We start from the raw sequence: 20,532 nt of genomic DNA, 5'->3' as shown, positions 1-20,532 counted from the left end.
GAGCGGGCCCAAAGGGTATGGCTTTTTAGCCGTTTTGGTCAAAAATAGGGTATCAGTTTTGTTCAGTTTGTTCTCAAATAGGATATGGTTTTTGAATTGGGTCAGATTGGGTATGCTTTTTGGAAGAAGCTACCGGCTTTTCGTCATTATCTATCAGACCATCATCAAAAGCCCTTCACAATACCTTTGAATGAATTAGGAAACTAATTATAAGGCAGGTTTCAAACATGATGTCAATTTAAGGATCAGGTCTTAAAAAGGGTATCTAATTTTTGGCCAGGTCATAAATAGGGAAGGGAAAATCACAGAGTTTGGTCTAAATAGGGTAAGGGTTTTCGGAAGCGGGCCACACACCCCCACTTGCGTGTAATTTGTCTAGGAGTACCCTCTGGAATTATGACCGAGATTTCGTGTTAATTATCTGAAATTTATATACACAAGATTAAATTAAAATACAATCACTATGAAATTACAATAAAATACAATAAAAAATTGCAATAACTTAAGAACTTAAAAATTTACCTAAGAGTTTATTTCCTAATTTTTTTTGGAAAATAAAAAACAGATTCACATAACTTTAAAAGTATTGTCTAAATCATTCCATAACGAAACTGAGTGATATAAAAAGGTCCTTTGTCCTGCAGCGCTCTAGAAATCTCACTCATAATCTACATACTCGTTAATAAGGGTTGCACTATAATGAAAACATGAGTAATCATCGTAGTTATACACACAACTTAAGCAGTTGATTTCACAACTGCTCAAGTTGTGTGTAACTGCGATGATCGATCATGTCTTCAACTCTTCATATCTATCCCCCGTGTTCTTGGGCAAGACACTTTACTCTCACAGTGCCTCTCTCCACCCAGGTATATAAATGACTCTGCAATGGACTAACATCCCATCGGGGGGGAAGGGGGGAAGGGGGGAAGGGGGGAAGGGGGGAAGGGGGGAAGGGGGGAAGGGGGGAAGGGGGGAAGGGGTAGAGATGCTCCTAAAGTTTCATGTTACGAGAACCGGGATAAGCTCCGACCTGATGGACCACTTAGCTCGTATGCAGAATTTAAACCTTTACCTTACTACAAATGCTGAAATTGTCTCTAAATTGGTTTTATTTTTAGGATGTTTTCCATTCATGCTCTAATCTAAAAACGGTGAAAGGCGAACGGCGAATGGCAAACGTCTAACCTCAAACTGCAGTTACTGGAGTCACTGATAATGACAAGCCGTATAAGAAAAAATATACAAACTGGTATATCTCCTGATGTCCCCTAGGAAAAGGCGCGAACTGTTTGTCAGTGCTGTTAGGGCCTGCTAATATCAGCCCGGTTGACCGGGCTGGCGCGGTGACTGAGATCTTGCTTCATTCCTATTTCCTTTATAAAAATTTCGATGTCTTGATATGAAAAGGCAGTCCAGCCCGGTCACCGAGACACCGAGATCTCGGCAACCGGGATGAAAATTTTCCCATATGAACACACCAGCCGGGGTGACCGGGACAAACTTTCTTTTTTAAATTTGACAATTTGTAGCTTCCATTTTGGTGTTGTTTCTTGAATTTCATCCCGGTCGACCGGGTTGAAATTTCCTATATGAACAGACAACAAAATTTGTCCCGGTTACCGAGTTCATATATATGAATGGGCCCTTGGTCAGAAAAGATTGAAATCACTGCGGGTAAATTCTCCCCTCCCCTCCCCTGCCACCCCTTCTAAACGAGTACAATGCAAGAAACATTAACTGTATTTGATTTTTTTTTTTTAATAGAAATGTACTGTATTTCTACAGCTCGTACTCCAGTCGCGTCTAACAAGCTCAAAGCCTACAGGCGAGAAAGGGAAAAGTTATTTACAATTTTTTCATTTACTTTTCTAACTATACACACTGATTCGTTATTTTTTAGAAATCTACTTTCACTTCCAAAGGGACCGTAAAAAACCTACATTCTCTCTTTCTCTCTCGTTAGAAATATATTTATAAAGAATATATAAATTTAGCAAGCGCTTCTGAACGGGGCGGTTTTAAAATGACTGCTTATCATTTCTCAAGCTCTGATTGGTCTTAAAAAAGAACAAAAACTAATCAATTTGACTTGGAAACTATCGCGAGTTCTTTGACTGTTGAGCCCTCCTAACTTGTTTAACTAGGTTCGTGGTGGTTAAGCGATAACTTGTTTAACCAGTTTCGTGGTTTGCAAGTCTTCTGAAAACCGCCCCGTCAAAAGAGAACTTTAGTTTTGCATCTGAGAACACACACTGCGCCCGCGTGTAACATCTCAAAGTGAAATAATGGAATATCTTCCAACATTTTGAGTGTCGGCCTGAACAAGAGGTTCCGTGTTTTCAAGGGACTCAGTGGGCAGGCCGCTTTCTAATGGAGGCAACATTCCGCATATCTGAGCGCGTTTATAAGAAGATGTTCGAAAGACTTGTTTATGTGGATTTTGTTTGTAAGATGGAGTACGCCGCAGCGGATTGTGTCTCGCGTCGATGTGAAGTTGTTGGAGTTGATGATGCAAAGGAAGAGGATACGGAGCCTGATTATCCGGTTGAAAACTAGTTTTTTGTTCCACAACCGACTCCATTCTCCTGCCAGTTCTTTCCTGTTCATTGACAGCCATGAGTTCCTCATAGTGTTTTTGTAGCTCTTCCCGCATTTGCTCGTAGACAAAGTGTTGTTTGTATTCGGAGTGAACCGCCTGCTGGTCCGTAAGTTCAGAGGGCGACAGAGATTTTTGGTACTGTTCTTGCAGTTTCTGATGCTCCTGTTGCAGTTTTCTTATTCTATTGTGCGTTGTTGCCACCCGTAAGTTCTGTTGAAACGCAAGCGCTACGGCATTACCGTCCGACGCACGCCGACCGAGTGGCACGTGAAAATTTGACCTGGGATCGTGTAGGTGTACTCCAGAGCCTCTATGTAACATGAATTGTGAACTGGACGCCGAGGAGCCATTAGTTGGTCCGCAGTGTGAAACCACAATAGCTGGTTTCATTTGAAACGTGGGCATGTTCGATTCTTCAAGCACTTCCTCTGAACTACCGCGCGCCAAACACAGTGGATGGTGCGCGGGTACAACTAACGGTTCCTTGGGCATAGTATGAACAGTATGCCGCCTAACTTTGGGCTTTTCTTCGTCAGTGTCCTCGCTTTCCATGTTTTCTACCGCAGAAGAGTCCGTTTCTCTACTAACACTGTTGTCTAATGATAGCGCCGGCCCTATCATTTGACGCGGCGAGATCGACCGCGCCTTGAGTCCGGGCTCGCGTATCGGTGACAGTTCTTTTACGCACTCCGTGGCGATTTCCCGCCTTATCTCAGGCGGCGTTGGAATGCGCTCATGCAGTTCGTTGATGGCGTATTGTAAAGGAATATAAGGTCGAGCTGGTTGTGCCGGGACCGTGCGCTGCGCTGCGCGACTGGGTACCACAACAACATTATTCCTACTCCCTCGTACAACAGCGGCCTCCGCGATGCCACTTGGCCGACGAAGTCTGGTCTCTAGTTGAGTTTGTAGTGGGTAACTAGCCCTGTGCTGCCGCAACCGATCCACAAGTAAGAAATAAATAGCAGTGTGATGGTCATACGCGTTTTCAGCTAGAGCCTGGAAAGGAAAGACAATGTCTCAGTTAGAGTCCGTTGAAACCATCTATCTTCAAATCATCTCTTTTCAGAACACACTAGAGCAGCGCAGGGGTTCAAACTAAATGAGACTTCTCCCTTCATTTCCACACGATTCGTCCACTACACAATTGGGAAAAATCATAATAAATTTCTTAATTTGTATAAGGCATTAACACTCAAATGGTTCTATGCCTCAAAAACAGGTTCTTGTCTAGTTTCCCATGTCATGACTGTCCCGTCCCGAATGACTGTCCCTGTCCCGTCACTCGGGACGGGATTCCCGTCCCACATGACGCGCTCTTAGCGTGAAGGTTTCTCCCATGGGGAAAGATTAGGAAGTATTAGTACCGTTTTCGTTCTTTCGATATCGATGCCCAGTCCGTGCATGAGTTCGAGAGCTTGTTCGTTGTACTCATCCAGAATTTTCTCTCCCTCCAAATTTTCTTCGTCATTGTAGGAGAGGATGGTTTTTACAGCAGGATCTGCTTGCATCCATTTGTGTTTCTTGATCTGTTCGATAGTGTAACGCTGGTTTGGGTCTTTGACAAGCATGTGTCGAATCAAGTGTTCGCATTCTGTGGAGGAAATGAGAACTGGACATTAAAATTGTCCAAGCTAAACATGAGATTTGCGGCTACTGCAAATTTGATAAAGCTGGAAACTTCAAGTAACTACCTTTATGTGGACATAACATAGAAAGGGCAAAAAAAGAATAACAATAGCAACCGATACGAAGACGAGGAGAAATCTTCGTAGCGTCCGAAGTGAATCCGAACTTTAACATCCAATCACAAAATAGAGCGAGCACTCAGCAGCATGTCACTGGGTTGCTCAGCAACAAAACACACGTGGGATCGAAAAGGACTGTTTGAACATGCTTGGGTCGCTGCGACGTTTTGCGAGGTCTTTTTTGCTCGCAATTTGCCATAATTTCACGCTCTGTGAGTATTCTGCCGTTCGTCCTGAAGTTTTAATTCAACTGGTTGCTGTTAGTAACAGTGTAACAGCGAAAACAGGTAAGTTTGACTAGTGGACCGTCTCGATCCATTTTGTTTTTCAACACGATCCACGATTTCTGTAAAAAACGAGACGCGATCTCAAAAAACTTTTGTAAAATGAAACAAATTTGTCCAATTCCAGTTAAGCTTACCCGTGGACATAAAGAAAGGGATCCTGAATCGGCCTTCCAACACTCTGTCTCGAAGGGCTGGGAGAGTTCCACCATCAAACGGCAACGCACGGCAGATAAGTACGTACAGAACAACACCCAAACTCTGTCAAAATCAATACGGTCGGATTGTTTAGTTTATGATAATTTTCAACAATCTCCACTTAATACTGAAACAAACTCAAACACAACAGTGTTGACAATTTAAGAAACTTATCATTTATGGTTCAGGCTATGTCACTACTTCTTGTAACACCTACCCAAATGTCCAACTGTGGACCATGGTAGAGTTTTCCTTCAAAGACCTCAGGGGCAGCATAAGGGGGACTGCCACACCACGTGTTTAAAGGACTCCCAGGGGTGTAGTAGTTGCCAAAACCAAAGTCTGAAAGACAAAGGTCACAGACAATTAATACTATTTCCCCAGAAACCTATACAAGCAGTATAGTGCTATTGAGTAGTTAGTTGAGGTTAGACTGGTCTATTTCCAAGATCTTGCATGGTCACTCAGTTTTGTTGCAAAAATTTTGTTACGTCCATATGAGAAGACAGGCTACCCAGTCGTAACTAAGAAGTTAAATTTTCAACCAAAATCACAGACAGCCCAAGCGTAATATACATGTAAAAGTTTGTATAGGGATAAGGAACTGAAAAAGTCACCTACTGTGTCTTATTATAACACCATGGCTTATATTAACAAAATTCGCTCAAATCTTGTTTAAAGATCCCAGGATGAGAAGGATGGACACCAAACAATGTCTAAACATCTTTATTTGGTGAATTACTCGTACATTTATCGATTTCAATTTCACCTCCAAATCTCCATACAAACTCTTACATAACGCTTGGGTGACCTATGTTGAGAATTCAGTAACTGGACTGGAAATCTTTCTCATATGAACACTCTAGCCAGGTTACTAGGACAAAACTAACTTTGCTTCACCCCCAGGGTGACATGACTGCTACAACTAAAAGCTAAGTAATTTTGTGCTATTCTTTCACCCCAACTTCTCCAGCCATCTTACCTGCGATTTTTATGTTTAAACTCTGGTCTAGAAGAAGATTTTCAGCCTAAAACAAAAATGAAACAAGATAATTAGGTACTCATTTGTATGGCTTTTATTTTACTAACACATGTACAACTTCGGAGAACATGTTTGGCAAGGTAACAAGATATGTACATGCAAACTGATTGATTTCAACCCAATTTTAATGTTTGTGCGGTCAAGACAGCATCCCATAGAAACAGGTTTTGAACACTACGAAAATAGTACTGTACGTCCAGAGGTGTATTGCAGAGATCACAATTGAATCTACCATAAATAAGGTATGTGTAGTTTGAATCCAAGCAAAGCAAACTAACAAACAAAAAGACATCATTTAAGCTTTGAGGCCAACGACACAGAGGAAGGGAGAATCCATTTTGACAAGTCAGATTTAATCAGACAGTGAAAGAAAAATCCAAGCTGTTTTCATTTAAGCAAAGATTTGGTGAACATGTAAGTGCCCCTTAAAATGTAAATTATTGTGCTATTAGTGAATTGCATTCTGGAAATGGACACATACACTATAAAAAACAATTTAACTCTAAATTAGTAAGTATGTTTTGCTTTAACAACAACAATTTACCTTTAAGTCACGATGCACCACATGCCTTTTGTGGCAATACTCCACTGCACTTAAAATCTGCGCAAACTTTTTCCGTGCCTCTTTCTCAGGCAGAGCACCATGTGACAAATAATCTGTGAGTCAAGCATACAGATTGATTATTTATTTGACCACATGTCTGGATCTGACCTATGAACAGACATCTAATATTTTTTCAACCTAAAACTGGACAGTGAAGAAAAATAGAAAAATCTTTATACAGTTAATCTGAATCTAGATTTTTTCTGCATCAAGAGCTTAAAAAAAAATCGAAAGAGATGCACGTAACTACTATACATGTAGCTGTCAGTAATATTGCATATGCACATAAACTTATTTGTAGATGCACATGTAAGTTCTGTGGATAAGATGAAGTTCAATTTTTCTTTGGACTGTGTACACATATTTCACTGGCTGCCACTATTTCCAGTTTCCAGATGACAACTTACAATAAACTGAATTTTTTAGCAAAATGATTTCAAATAAACTTTTTTGCATATTTACATTGACTGGCAAACACTCTTCTTCACAATCAAATAAAAAGACAAGGTTTACATATTTTCATCACTGAGTGATTATTTGCATTTCCCAAGGCACAATGAAAATTATGTTATCATAGCAACGTTTAACATTTAAAAGCAATGAAAAAATACTTAAATAAACAGCCAATTAAAAAAACTTTTAAACAAATTTAATGAACGCAAAGCAGTTTTTGACACCCTCCAACTGTGATAATGTGATAGTTTTTTGAGGAAGATAATCAGACTTCCTCTTAACATTGACCTCTCTAGTTTTATCAGAGTCGATTGTGTTCCATCTTTGTGATTCATCACAACAATTTCATACTGGATGCAAAGAGAAAAGTTACTTGAATTGGGAAAAATACTTCAAAAATAATCAGAAAAGAATCGTGCACTGTGACTTCTCTTGAAATGTACAAGAATTTTCCATGGAAATTGTACTTAACTACATAATGAGTTTGTCCCCTATTTTCCATTAAAATAATTCGCAAAATGCAAAAATTCAAAGGAACCGAGCTTAGTTCAGATGACAGCAACAAAACCCTAAAGGAACAGATATACCATGGATCAGAGACCTTTATGAGGGCCTCCGGAACTTAAACCCATTGAAAACTAGAAACACATCCAATAGAACCAGAATCTTGAAAATTTGAAGGACGTTTCAATCACAGACTCTTTGACTAAGTAACCAACGTTTGTTTTCATTAGAACTGCTGTCACTTGTATTTTCTCGCTTCAATGCATTACCGGCGAATAGGCGCCATGTTGGCAAGATGGAATATTTTAAGCTTTATGGTGGCAGCCGGCACGAAACGAAACCCAAAAGCAAAATATCGATCGATTTGAAAATCGATAAAAACGAATAAGAAAACAAGACGTGATGATAAATGTGATATTTCATAGTGTACCCAAACTAATACGTCACGCATACCAAGATATGGGTGAATATTGACTGAGCCGCCACATAGCAGAACTCGAATTCACCGGAAAACACACGGCCTTTCGATGTTTCGCCGAATTCCGAAGCCTGTATTCGTAGCATTGATTTCAGAGAACACTCCTAAAGCTGAAGAACGTAAAGAGTATCGTTCAACAGAATGATCAATCGCAGAGGAACAAGGAATAACATAACGGACGGGATACAATCACGCTTTCCTACAAATTAGAAATCACTAGCGATATTAGCATAAGGGGGTCTTTAAAAACATGACACTTACTAAACATTTCTCCGTTGCTGGCGTATTCCGTGACAAGATACAACATACTTTTCGTTTCCATCACCTTTCGAGGAGAAAAACACAAAGAGGAAAATTAGCTTTGCAAGATGAGTCGGTGAAATAAGCATGACATCAAAGGGCTTGAAGCTATGTCACAAATGAGGCCTTGGCTGTTACTAATACAATGCAGCGGTGAAGTTTGCCGATGCATTCAAGCGCTGCTAAAGGCACTTCTGTTATAGAATACAGCGAGTGCATTGTGTTGGCTTACCTGGTATAGTTTGACGATATGCGGATGGTGAAGTAGTTTCATTATCTGTATTTCGCGATGTACTTTCTTGAGGTTCGTTTCATCCAACTGAGTTTTGTCGATGATCTTAATGGCGACCTGGGCAAACGGAGAGAAAGGCAAAAGATTTCAGTGAAATTTACGTTCGCCAAGTGCACCATGTTCGGCTTTCGCACGAACGCAGCATCGAACATCAACGAGTAACATTGTTCGATCGATCTCTTTCACGGTGCACAAAAACAGCTTCGATTCGCTCACCTGGCTTTTTGTGACGCGGTGTCTTGCTAGCTTCACCACCGCGAAGTTGCCTTTGCCGATGGTCTTCTCGATGTCGTAGAATCCAACTTTAATCGCCCTCTTTGTGCATTCCGTCGCCATTTTAGGCCCTGCATCCGAAGAGATGCGCCTGTGAAGGCGAAATACAATGCGTTTGAGCGACAAGATTCACAAGGAAACGCGTTATTCATTTGACAAAGACATTTCGCCTCCAGTCTATGCATGCTTTTCATATGCAAGACGTAGCCAATGACGTCATCGGACGTAATTGATGCCACGAACGCGTAAGGTTGGCATGGGGATAGGACGGGTCAGCGAGCACAAAGGAAAGGTGACGTCAAAGTTGTTGTACTCTGACAAAAGAACCTTTCGAGGTTTGATCTCCCTCGTTTGTTAGTGAAACTGACCGCACAATTCGCTTTAATTACAAACTTAATCGATGGTTTCTTGCTATTTTGCTGTGAGAAACCAGCGCGAGACTAAAGCGGTTTTCTGTGCGGAAACTGTCCGAGCCGATCCCTTTTGATCCCGATACATAAATGACCAAACAGGTCGATTTTCAGGATTTTCAATCTGTCAGATTGAGTCCCGAAAATGGCTGAAATTAAATGTTAGATGTCACAGTACTTTGTTACTTGCTAACCTAAGGCCTTGCTAAACATTAGAAAAATTGAAATTTCCTATTGTTATGCGGAGCAGAACTGCGTGGCGAGCGGTGTGTTAGGCAGTGCACTAACATTACATACCGAAGAAAGTGTCAAAAGCTCCAAATGTTTGTGTTTAAGGGAAAACAAAAAATTAAGAAAAACCATTTAAGAGTGCTTTGTTGAACAGTCCCTCAAAGCGGTCAGCTTAATCAATTCAAGCTAGCAAGAGCCGAAACCGCACGTAAATTGCGATCACAAAGGTTTTTCCGGACAAAAATATATTTATAGGAAAAATGTGCGGTAATTCAAGCGAATTTACGTTGTAAACAGGAAAAGGCAGGCAAGCTGATGAAAAGATATGTCGGGTGAGCTCGAGGGATACAGATTTTTTAAATAACTGTCGAAATATGGCCACAGAACAAGCTGAAGACGACTTCGATTTTCCTCTATGTCATCATATGTTTGTAATTTTATGATAGTTTTGTGTTTTTGCATTAAGATGAAAGCCTGCTAGCGAGGTCAGCGCTGCCAATACTGGTTTGTTTTCGCTGTTTTAAACCTGATAAAGTTGAACAGCTACGTTCAAGAATAAGGCCACCGATTTCCGATAACTTGGCACGTCTTACCAATTTTAAGAAATGCGACTCTGCCTTTTCAACGATCGATGCAAGAAAAAGGCCATGAAATTATAAGATCGCCCGCGAAAATCCATTAAAAAGTCACACTACATCAAATATTGCCCCAAGCTCACCTGAAGGTTTCGTTTTGCACAATCTTGACGGCTTTTGCGCAAAGCTCGATGCAAAATGCGTCTCAACGAACTATGGGACTGAATGAGCTCGCTACTGTTCCCTGTTGGGTTTGCAACGTCGAAATTTTGCATTTTAATTTAAAACAACAAATCGCTAAAACACAGTCACATCCGAAGACTTGATGACGTCACGGTGAAGGTTCTGGCGTCTTGTGGAAAGCTCCATAAGGCCAACTGCGCGTTCACGATTTGTTACATAACGTGCAAAGCGGTTGTGAAATAAATTTCCAGCTTAGAAATTGCTGCCAGACTGTGGCAAAATAAACATCGTCTCCATTAACGATCGACGGGCGCAATAACTTTCAGATATTTTGAATTGCAAAAAAGGGCGTAATAAATTAAATTTTATTACGAAATATTTCGGCGGGGTACCGTAAGTTACAAGTTCGAAGACACTGTCAGCAAGAAATTGGGAATCAAGAAAACCATCGAACTTGTGCAGAATTTGTTCTTCGTGTGTCGCCAAATTATTACCGACTACTGTTGAACACGGTTCGGAAGGTGATAAACTGCTCAGTTATAAACAACCTTCTCCATCTTTATTAATTTATCACCTTCCCCAGCTGTTTGGAATTAAGAGTCAACAAGTATCAAGTGTTCCAAACTCCAATCTTGTTATCCGTCAGCGCGTCAACATTTCGTGATTGGCTCTGATTCTTTTCAAGAAGGGTGCGAGTATACTCCAAATTGCGGCTGCAAGAGCGGAAAACAGTTGCAAAAAAATCGCTATGAAATATCACTTTGAAATTTTGATTTACCTCGTACTTAGGAACCTTCTAAATCTGTTGCTTCTCGCAGCGTTTTCTGTGTAAAAGAAGGTTAACATTTAGAGAGCTCTGTTCAATTTGTCCCTCGACTGCGGAACATAGCAGACTGTGACTGGGCAGGTGATGTCCGGGTCATTTATTTCGAAATCAAGCGGTGCCTGTGCGTTGTAAATATACACTTACGTACGCTATTTTTAGTTCTCAGTTTGTTAGAAAGGTCAACTTGCTCTCAACACGGGTGACTGGCCATATCAAGACAAGCTGCGGTGTGATTTGAAGCGTATTCGCCGAAAACCTCCCACACTAATTTGCGGTGAGTCACGTTTTTTCAAGCGGACCTCGTTCGTGCAATTGTGAATTATCAAACAGTCTACGCTCGATTTGCGCTGCTCTCCCATGTCTACTCTACCGTCCTCCCCGAGAAAAGAATTCGGTGAGGAGAGCGGGCTTCTTTCCCGAACAGCGGCTGGTAATCGAGCCTACAAGCAGTTGCGTTTCCAGAGAGAAAGATTTCCTTCACGTTATGCGAATCCTAGAAATCGAATTCTATGCTTTTGGTATTTGTATTTGAAATCTCCAAGTCATTGCAACAGGGACGTGTTGAAGTTAGCACCGACCACGCACCGTTTATAATGGGCACCTGACTCCAACATGATGTAAATGCACGTGATATCCCACACAGGCTAACTGATTTTAGTGTTAATTGACTATAACTTGTTTTAAACGGCCATGAATCAATATTTCGTCCTCTTCTTGATCGCATTGTGTGGCTGCCTCAGTACAAGTGCTCACGTCTTCGACAGGAACCGGTACGTCAGTTCACTATCCGTGTTTCACGCGTGGCTTCCTCGCAGAATTCATCGCGCGAGTAAATACGTCTGTTGGTGTGCTCTGTTTGGAACTGAGTTTTATATCTTGTTTGAAAAGGGATAAAACGACAAATTCAATTCAATTCATTCGATTCATTCTGTTTTTATATTCAATAAATAAAATTGGCTGTAAGAAATGAAGCTAAATGAGGCAGCGGAATTTTTCGAGTTCAGTCGCTCTACGTAATCCGCGTCAATCTCTCTCAGTCCTACTTGTTTCTAACTTTGCTGTTGTTTACGTACCTTGCAAAGCTGTTATTTTAAGGTTTCCTTTGATTACGATAAGTCCAGCTTTTTCCACAAAAGGGATCTATTTTCTTTCATCTGTCCTTTAACCGTGGGCGACTTTGAATCGAATCCAACAGGGTTGATGATTAATACATGTGCCACAGGAATAGTTTGCAAGCGCTAAAAGCAATCAACTGTGTTTCTTGCCAAGAAAAATACCTACGCCTCCTTGGTTTTCGAAGACGTCAAAACATTAAGAAGGATTAATCGACTGTGGGTTTTGTGTGGCCCTATTTCCCCAGGAAAAAGGAAAAAAAAGTCTTGGCGGAAGCTACTTTTCATTTCATCACGTCGAGTTAGTGCAACATTTTCTGGGAAAACCCCGATAACGGCTGATTGTTTTTCTTGTGAAACCGTCAGAACGAGCGCTGACTTCAACAGGAAAACGGAACACTCTGTGTTCACAGCAAAGGAAATTTACCGGCAAGTCATGAGCTAGATAAGGCAAAATCCACTTGATGTTTAGGCATAAACTTCCGCACAGATCTAAAAGCCCTATTCATTTTCGTTTGGTTGATTTTTTGCCTTTCCTCATTACAGCGGGTTTTGAGCAATTAAGTCATATTCGTATGTCTAGAAATGCTACATTTATAGAAACAAATTTGACTTTATAATGATGTTAGCTGAACCTTCAAACGTCCGTCGCTTTTTAACACTTTGTTTCTTCGTATGTTTAGAAATATTTTATCGCAGTTTTTATATTGAAATATATAGAAAAGGGAAATGAAAAACGCTCTATTTATTTAATAACATGCTTTGTAGTGATTGCATTAATTTTTTGTCCGTGATAGCTCTAAGAATTTTAAGCTTGGTGATTTCCTTTATTCTCATAACGTGGGGAGAGTATAGATTTTGATGATATTATGTTGCTTGGGCGGTTTTTCATCTCGATTTTACACCTGTTGGGAAAGAACTGACAAATGTCGTGATTTTCCAAAGCATTCATTGCTCTGCAAGGTTCGCTTTTACAAAGCAAACGAATGAAAAACCTGACTAAAAGGATCCTTATATGTCAACAGACTTTTTTCATAGAAATATGTATAAAAAATCACACACAATATAATTACACCCTGAAGGACCAAAACGTGTTTAGACTGCGAACTACAGGACTAACATACTCACTGTAACTAACTCTTTGTAAACAGAGCAACTATGACTAAAATTTAAGGAAACTGAAAACTTTGGTAATTATTTACTTTATATCGGCAAATTTGCTTCGGAAATGCTTCGAATTTACCGAACTTTACATGCTTTCGATTTCAAGTGGTTAATATTCGTGCCTGTAGCTATATTTATAAATAGCTAGCCAGAGGATGAATGGATGATCTCGCATGGATGGCCTCTCTGTCACGCACGTGTGCTCTTAGTCACGTCATAAGCTCTTTACTTCATGCACGGAAGGTCACGATAGTATTACGAAAGCTTTCCGAACTCTCCCGAACAGATGGACAAGGCACGAACGAGTTACGTGCGTGATGTTCCGTGACGCATTAGATCACTTCAATCGTCTCACTCTCAGCTTGACATGTTTTCACTTACGCAACCTAATTTGAATTCGGCGAAATTTCCAAAACTACTCACGAATTTGTACAAATCATGTTTAGCTGAATGTATTTTGCCACAGCGTACCGTTTTAAGCAGGTTTAACCTTTAGATGAAACACGGTTTCAGGATTCTGGAGGTATTTTGAACAAGAAAAACTATTTAGCGACGCAGAATGCCTTTTGAATAATAAAAGAAACAAAAATATAGGAAGTTGTTTTTGAAACGCTGACAATTTCTTCCGAATTTGATATATTACTTCCTCAAGCCTGAGACTATCATCTCTTGACTTCCTGTAGAAGTAAAACTTCTTGGAACCTGTTCGCCGCGCAAAATTGAAATTTTTATCTATCATTTTATCATAATATTTTGACAAATTATTTCTATGCAAATTTCAATTTCTCTCCAACACGATAGCTGTGTAATTGATGTGATGGTCGAATATTTATCGTTGTTATAACAAAGCTCTTGATTAAGTCACTTAACGCATTGCAAATTTTACAAATTATTATGTTTTTGTCAATTTGCTTATTTGTTTACATTTGGTTTGTGTGGTTGAAGAAAAGGTGGAAAAAAGCAATTGAAAATTATTCCAGTACAAGATGATATTAACTGTCTACGTTTCTGAAAAATCTCCATACTGTTTTAGATATTTTTTTCCTACCTTTTGCGTCGAAAAAATATCGTATTTTCTTTTTCTTTTTCTTGTGGCTTTTTCCGATAAAAAAGGGAAACAGGTAAATCATTGCTTGAGATGTACGCAATGTTATTTTGATAACAATGAAAGTGTTTCAGCGCTTTTAAAAGCTATAACGTGTATAACACCTCCAACAGTGCCCTGCATTCATTCTGTAATGACGTTTGCAAGGAGTCTTTTTCTTCCAGCTCTTGCGATTGATTAATATTTAGCGCCTTAACGCGTAACAGAGTAAGCCAGTTGACGTAACGGCAGCCTCCGCGCTCTAAATTCTTATTGGTTATCACTGAACGAGCGCACGTTCTCCTCATGCAAAGCTTAACGATGACAGAAAAAGTGATTACAAGATTGTATAGGAGGTGCAAAGATCAGGTTTTCGCAATCTCTCGAGACCTGTCTCTTGTATGGTACAGCAATTTATTATTGTACTCCTAAATTGAAACGTGCCCGACTGCTATTCGAAATAAATGTTACCATTACATGCTGTGTATTAAACTACTCGTCCGAGTCGTCGTAGAAAATACTAAATAAAAAAAATGTATAAATATATACACATGATAAATTTTTTGCGCCTCCAGACAGTTACTGTACGAGACTGAATAAAATTTACGCTATATTGATTCGATAGATTCAAATTAATTTTAAGTGATAAAGTCGATGCTCCGAGGTAGCCCTTGAGTGATTTTACTTATCAAGCTTCCGCGCTAAGTCAGTAAGATTTTCTTCACAGCAGATTACGCAGAAAACATTACAGACACGGAAACAATTAGTTTTCCAGCAACGTCAGAAAATGCAAATTTTTTTTTTTCACAGTGCTGAGAACAATGATAAAAAAGAACAGAAAAGTAGATATGGTAAAAAGTATTAAGCATTGCGAAATGCCTATTTACACTGCTTGCTCCACATTTTCGGATCGCTTGTTACCGATGAAATATTGTGCTTGAAAATAAACAGCAATATCGAGCGCAGATGTGGGTTTCCTTTACGTAAACGGAATCAAAACATTTATTTTATTTTATTATTATTTTTTTTTTTGAAAATAAGACAGGAGCTGGCGCCTGATGAAAATATATATCCAAATTTTGCACCTTTTTTCTTGGTATTTTTTACATCGTTTTTTCTTCGCAGTTGATTCAGAATGTATCGAAAAAATAGAGTGAATCGGAAATGTGGAAACTGTGTACAAAGCCGATAGCAACGGCGTCGCCAAATTCGATTGATCAACCTCTTTATTTATATAAAATTCACCACAAGGGCGATTTTAAACAAAATTTACGTCTGGTATCTCCTGGACGGTTGCCTACTGTTTATGTACAATATGAATGAAGCGTTTTCAATATTTTTCTCTCCTCTAAAAGCTGAAAAAATTTTAGCTTTGTAACAAAGCACGTACACCGTATCAGCGCTTTTGACAAATGGTTTGTCTAGATTCCCACATAGAAAGTGTTACCATGAAGAAAGATTTAGAGAACGCTTACGCGCTATTGATCATGAAGCAGATTGAAAATTATTTCGTACTCACAAATAGGGACTTGTGTCCATAAGTTCCTGAGTCTCAGCCACGACCATGGTTGCATTAGACGACGCAAACGCGACCTTCACTGTTGTATTTCTTCCAACGTTTAGCTGTCGTTCACCATATGCAAAATACAGTTTTCTGTTCATCAAAGACTATAATCCGGTCCCACGTCATTCAAAACAAAAGCTGACGTCATCCACTTCTCACTACGTCATGTAAACTTGAGTCAAAATCCATGCTTTCCGCTGTAAAATCTTCGAGTACTTTTCAACGTTGCGCAATGACATTTTCATTAGCTAAGACACATATTGGGTGTTTAAAAGTACTCCGAATGTAAAATTTAGTAAGAGGGAAGAAAAAACTTTTGCGTGTTACCGCGCGAAGGTCAGCGTTTTTGAGTGCGCTCGCCCGCGTAATACCGATCACGTGATAAGCGATATCCATGTCACCAAAGTAATTTGTAAGATTAGATCTCCTTATCTCGATATTTTTATTTATGTTATCTTTTTTTATGAAATGACAAAACGTAATAAAATCCATCTAAACAGTTACTCAAACAGGAAGGCGTCGAAAAGTTCATACGCTAACCGATAACCCTAGAAACAAATCGATTAAATTGACTTCCTCTCAAAAGTTATCTTCCCCTGACATCTCTCTTTTGAATTTTTGATGGAGTTGCTAGAAAATTCATTCACTTCAGAAAAACGTCGTCACCGGGCGAGCTTGTAGCGTCTTATTAACTGGGATGCTGAGCTGCTTATCTCAAATATTGCAAATTATTATCATAAATTATACTCTACTCTTCTGAATTTGTAAGAGCCATAACAGAAAACTATCCCACTGACATTGAAGGAAGGTTAACTGTCAGATTTCAACCAAGTCAAACATTTCTGTCATGATTCCTCGGCATTCCTGTGTGGACGGAAAACATTTTGAAAACGCAGTATTTAGAAAGCGATGACATTACGATATTCAAGTGATTTCCTTGCCATGGTCTTCCTCAAATACAAATCCAAAATGAGCGGCGATTGCTGCGTTTTCAAATTTCTCCGGTGTAGCGTGGACGGAAAACATTTGATGCGTTTTCAGAGTGAAAACGCCGTTTCAAATTTCTCCGGTGTGGTGTAGACTGCGTCTTAATTTTCAGGAACGATTTCGCCAATCGAAAGTAAAGCTGTAAAGCAAGGAAACATAAGACGAATCCGGGTGTAATAACCGGACGTAATATGGTTGTAAACTTTTTCCGCAAAGGAACTTCAGATTCTTGGAAACCATGACTCCACGCAACTATGTCAGCACCGGAAAATAAAATTGCAAACTGTTCGTAAACCGTTTGGGACAGTCATTATCTTTATTTAGTTATAAATGTTTTACTTTACAACGAGCATTGTGATTTCTTGTTTACTTGTTTTGCTTGAGGCTGTGGACGCACGATTGTGACGCATATGGTTATTGTGTATTGTTTACACAGTCAGATGCAAGTTTGGGAGAAATTGAAAGTACATGAAATGTCAACCCTTATCTTGGGTATACATAACCTCACTCGTTCTTCTAATGTGTGTATCATCATTAAAATTCAGTTTACTAGTCTGTCTCCCTATTTTATATTTTACTGAAACATCGCCCGACAAACAGGTACCTTCACATTTCGCATTTCATGCTCAAACGGTTTGGAAGCAAAACAAAGTGAACAAAATAACGAACGGATGATGACGAGTTTAAAAACTCATAATTTGATCCTTTTTTCCGACAGTTTTAACCCTTGTTATGGGTAAAATTGTGTTAAGACCTAATGAGTGTTTTTTTTTTTCGGTATATGCCGTGTCATGCATTACATGTTTCATCAGCGTAAAACCATCAGTTCTGAGAGCATCGCGAATTTTTTGGAGTAAACTAAGAAAGATCGATATATACCAATCGCATACCACCCACTTCTAACGAGTGCAAGCAGGAGGGAAACCGGATGACTGATCATGATTTTGGTTAGGCAAGTCAGTTCATTCATGTTTTACGTATTCAGAGCAAGCTTCAGCTGATAGTTAAGTAGAGGAGACCATCACATGTGTAAAGAAATAAGCAAGGACTTTCCACGCGCGTGCAGTTGAATTCTGGCCCTAATGAAAAAACCTCCTGATCGAACCAGACACTTTGTGCAAGATATCAAGGACCACTAATAGTCTTCCTGACGATATCGTGAGCTCAGTCTATCCTACCGTTTCTGTAGCAACCTTTAGACCAATATAAAATTCTCTACATCCATGAAATTCAAATCTGCAGCCCTTTATAGATAACCATAGAGTCTTAAGTTCCCGAGTAATGTTACCTGGTTATTGTAACGAGGAAGCCAAACATTTTAAACCCTATAGTTCTTTTCACGTTTTTTTCTCATAGTATGGCTAAATATAAGAAACAAAGAAATGCACGTTTTATTTTTGTCACTGTTCCATCAGATCAAAAAGAGCTAACTACAGTCAGTCAATTTTTCTCTAGAATACCAGCCAGTTAAGCAATTCGTAGTACTTCGCCATAATTCATGAGAATTTGTTTTCTACTGTCACCTTTCCAATAAGCAGACGACTCTCCCAAACGACTTTGCTTTCTTGTTAGTCTTGTGGTATAGTTTTAGTTACTTTTACGACTTACGGGAAAACACAACCTCTATTTGGAGAGTTAAATTGATTTTCTTTCTTTACAACTGACGACATGAGTTGAAAACAGGAACTCGTTATGCGGAATTTAAATGTATCTTTCTCTTTTCAGGTATATTGTTTACTGATGCAGTAAAGTGAAATGACGTCAAACTGACCGTCAATTGTTGAAATGCTGGTAAGGGCATTTCAAAACACATTGAATTTTAAAGTCTTCTTGGGGGAGGGGTAAGCCCCCCGCCCCCCGCCCCCCGCCCCCCACCTTAGCTTAGTTGTAGAATTAATGTATGCCATTCACAACGTTTGCAAAATTAAAACATAGAAGCATAAAAATGGACCTTTATGTTTACGATTGACAACGACCTTTTTGATGCTGCTGCTGCAGCAGAAAAACTTTGAAAACACACCAGGCTAAAATTACACACGGCCCGAGTTTTCTTCAAGATTCTCCTGCGTCCAAAATTTTCAGGCATTAGCGGACGGTAATAGCGAGTTAAAATGTTTTTGTTTTAGTTTTTGTTTTTGTTTTTAATCCACCCCATCTCGCCTCCTCTCGACGTTTACAACAATGAGAGCTTTGATATAAAAACAAGTGATTGTTTGAAATCACAATGATGCGTAGAATCAGTTGAACGACAAATAAATAAAAGCCGTGAGGAGCGGCGGAACCAGATGACCCATCGTTCTGCTTTCCAGAAAAAAATTTGGTTCGGATTAGCAAGTGCCGGTTTCTTTCATTTGGTGATGTGAGCGGTGTATATATGCACATATAAAAAGCATCCTTTGTAGGTTACTAACTGTTGTAATGGAAAGAAAATTTCATGTCTTGACCTCCTACACGGATGGCTTTTAGTTAGTAAATGTTAGTGGAGGTGGGATGAATTAGGAGCGTGGGTGAAGTGTTAGGAGAACTGATTCAGGCAGATAAAAATTGTCCAATGAGTATCGCAATAAGAAATTCCCTGACACAAAGCTGGAAGAATATGATGCAAGAAGGATAAAGGAAAAGCGCGATAAAGAAGTAGATGTAAGCGTTAAACATGAAGACAAAGCCTTTACCTGTCTTGACGCAATGCCCAAGGTAGCTGTATCAGGCGAGACTCGGTTAAGTTTTCGCGACAAGAAGCGACTACAGCACTGCTACGTTTACACCCAATTTTGCAGGCCCTTCCAGCCAATCCACACAAAAAAGAAAATATATGATGCTAGTCTCTCGTCGTAGGTTAACTACCTCTACTCCGTTCCACTATCTCCCATTTTTCTTAGGTTGTCTTACTAAGTTGCGGCCGGGGTCCATTCACTCTTGAATAATGATGGAGGTGTCCAACAGAAGATGTATTTCGAGCGACATTACCTATATTACACTGAGACGAACACCGTTAACCAAATTTTTTTAAGGTTTACGGATATGTCCGATTCACTAAAATGACATTTCCGAAGACCCAATCCACCTGTCCAGCCCCCAACGCCCACTCAGATCCTCTAATGTCTTTAAAAGGAAGTTATTTATAAAAATCGTAAGCAAAATATCGGTCTATTTTCGGGCCTAATTCACGCCTCTGCTCGAATATTGATCGTTTGGTCACGCTATCTGAACTAAGTCATAGTAAACTGGAAATACATGAAAAGTGCTACTGTGAATCCCAATTAAAATGTTTTGATTTAACCTCGCGAAATTTTTCTGAATCGTGGCTTGGCACGCGCCACTAAGTTTGTCGCAGTCGGAACGCGTAGTCGTTATTGTATTGTTGTTGCGGAGAACGTTGTATAGTTACATGGCTGAACAGGAAACGTCCAAATTTGTTTTCCTAACTCGTGCCAATCAGTTAAGGGTAATCGTGAGTGTAAAATGCATCGCCGACAATGGCTGTAACGAGCTTATGAACTTTTGTTATTTAAAATATATATTAAGCGATGGGTTTAGCGTCCATTAAACCGAGATTACTACCGCGGTACCTGAAGGTATTTTTAGATCTATATATTGCTATAAAATTTATTTTTGCAC

At 39.6% G+C, this 20,532-nt stretch overlaps 1 protein-coding gene across 4 annotated transcripts in view; it reads right to left on the bottom strand.

Annotated features, from left to right (window-relative positions):
- Positions 1–969: 969 nt before the first annotated feature.
- The window catches only part of LOC145491762 (serine/threonine-protein kinase SIK1-like), a 27,737-nt gene continuing 8,174 nt past the window's right edge, over positions 970–20,532 (bottom strand). Inside the window, exons 1-10 of one of the 4 annotated variants that reach the window (XM_081471011.1) lie at positions 15,883–18,492; positions 8,722–8,869; positions 8,446–8,562; positions 8,175–8,238; positions 6,419–6,531; positions 5,815–5,860; positions 5,050–5,174; positions 4,772–4,895; positions 3,970–4,196; positions 970–3,601 (exon numbers count right to left, since the gene is read on the bottom strand). In XM_081471011.1, coding sequence (XP_081327137.1) covers positions 2,276–3,601; positions 3,970–4,196; positions 4,772–4,895; positions 5,050–5,174; positions 5,815–5,860; positions 6,419–6,531; positions 8,175–8,238; positions 8,446–8,562; positions 8,722–8,869; positions 15,883–16,025 — 2,433 coding nt within the window. In that variant the 5' untranslated portion in view covers positions 16,026–18,492 and the 3' untranslated portion in view covers positions 970–2,275. The other 3 variants (XM_081471012.1, XM_081471014.1, XM_081471013.1) reach the window with 3 other exon arrangements.

The sequence above is a fragment of the Orbicella franksi genome, chromosome 7, assembly GCF_964199315.1.
Source record: "Orbicella franksi chromosome 7, jaOrbFran1.1, whole genome shotgun sequence".
Lineage (NCBI taxonomy): Eukaryota > Metazoa > Cnidaria > Anthozoa > Scleractinia > Merulinidae > Orbicella > Orbicella franksi.
This window is presented reverse-complemented; position numbering and strand designations above follow the sequence as displayed.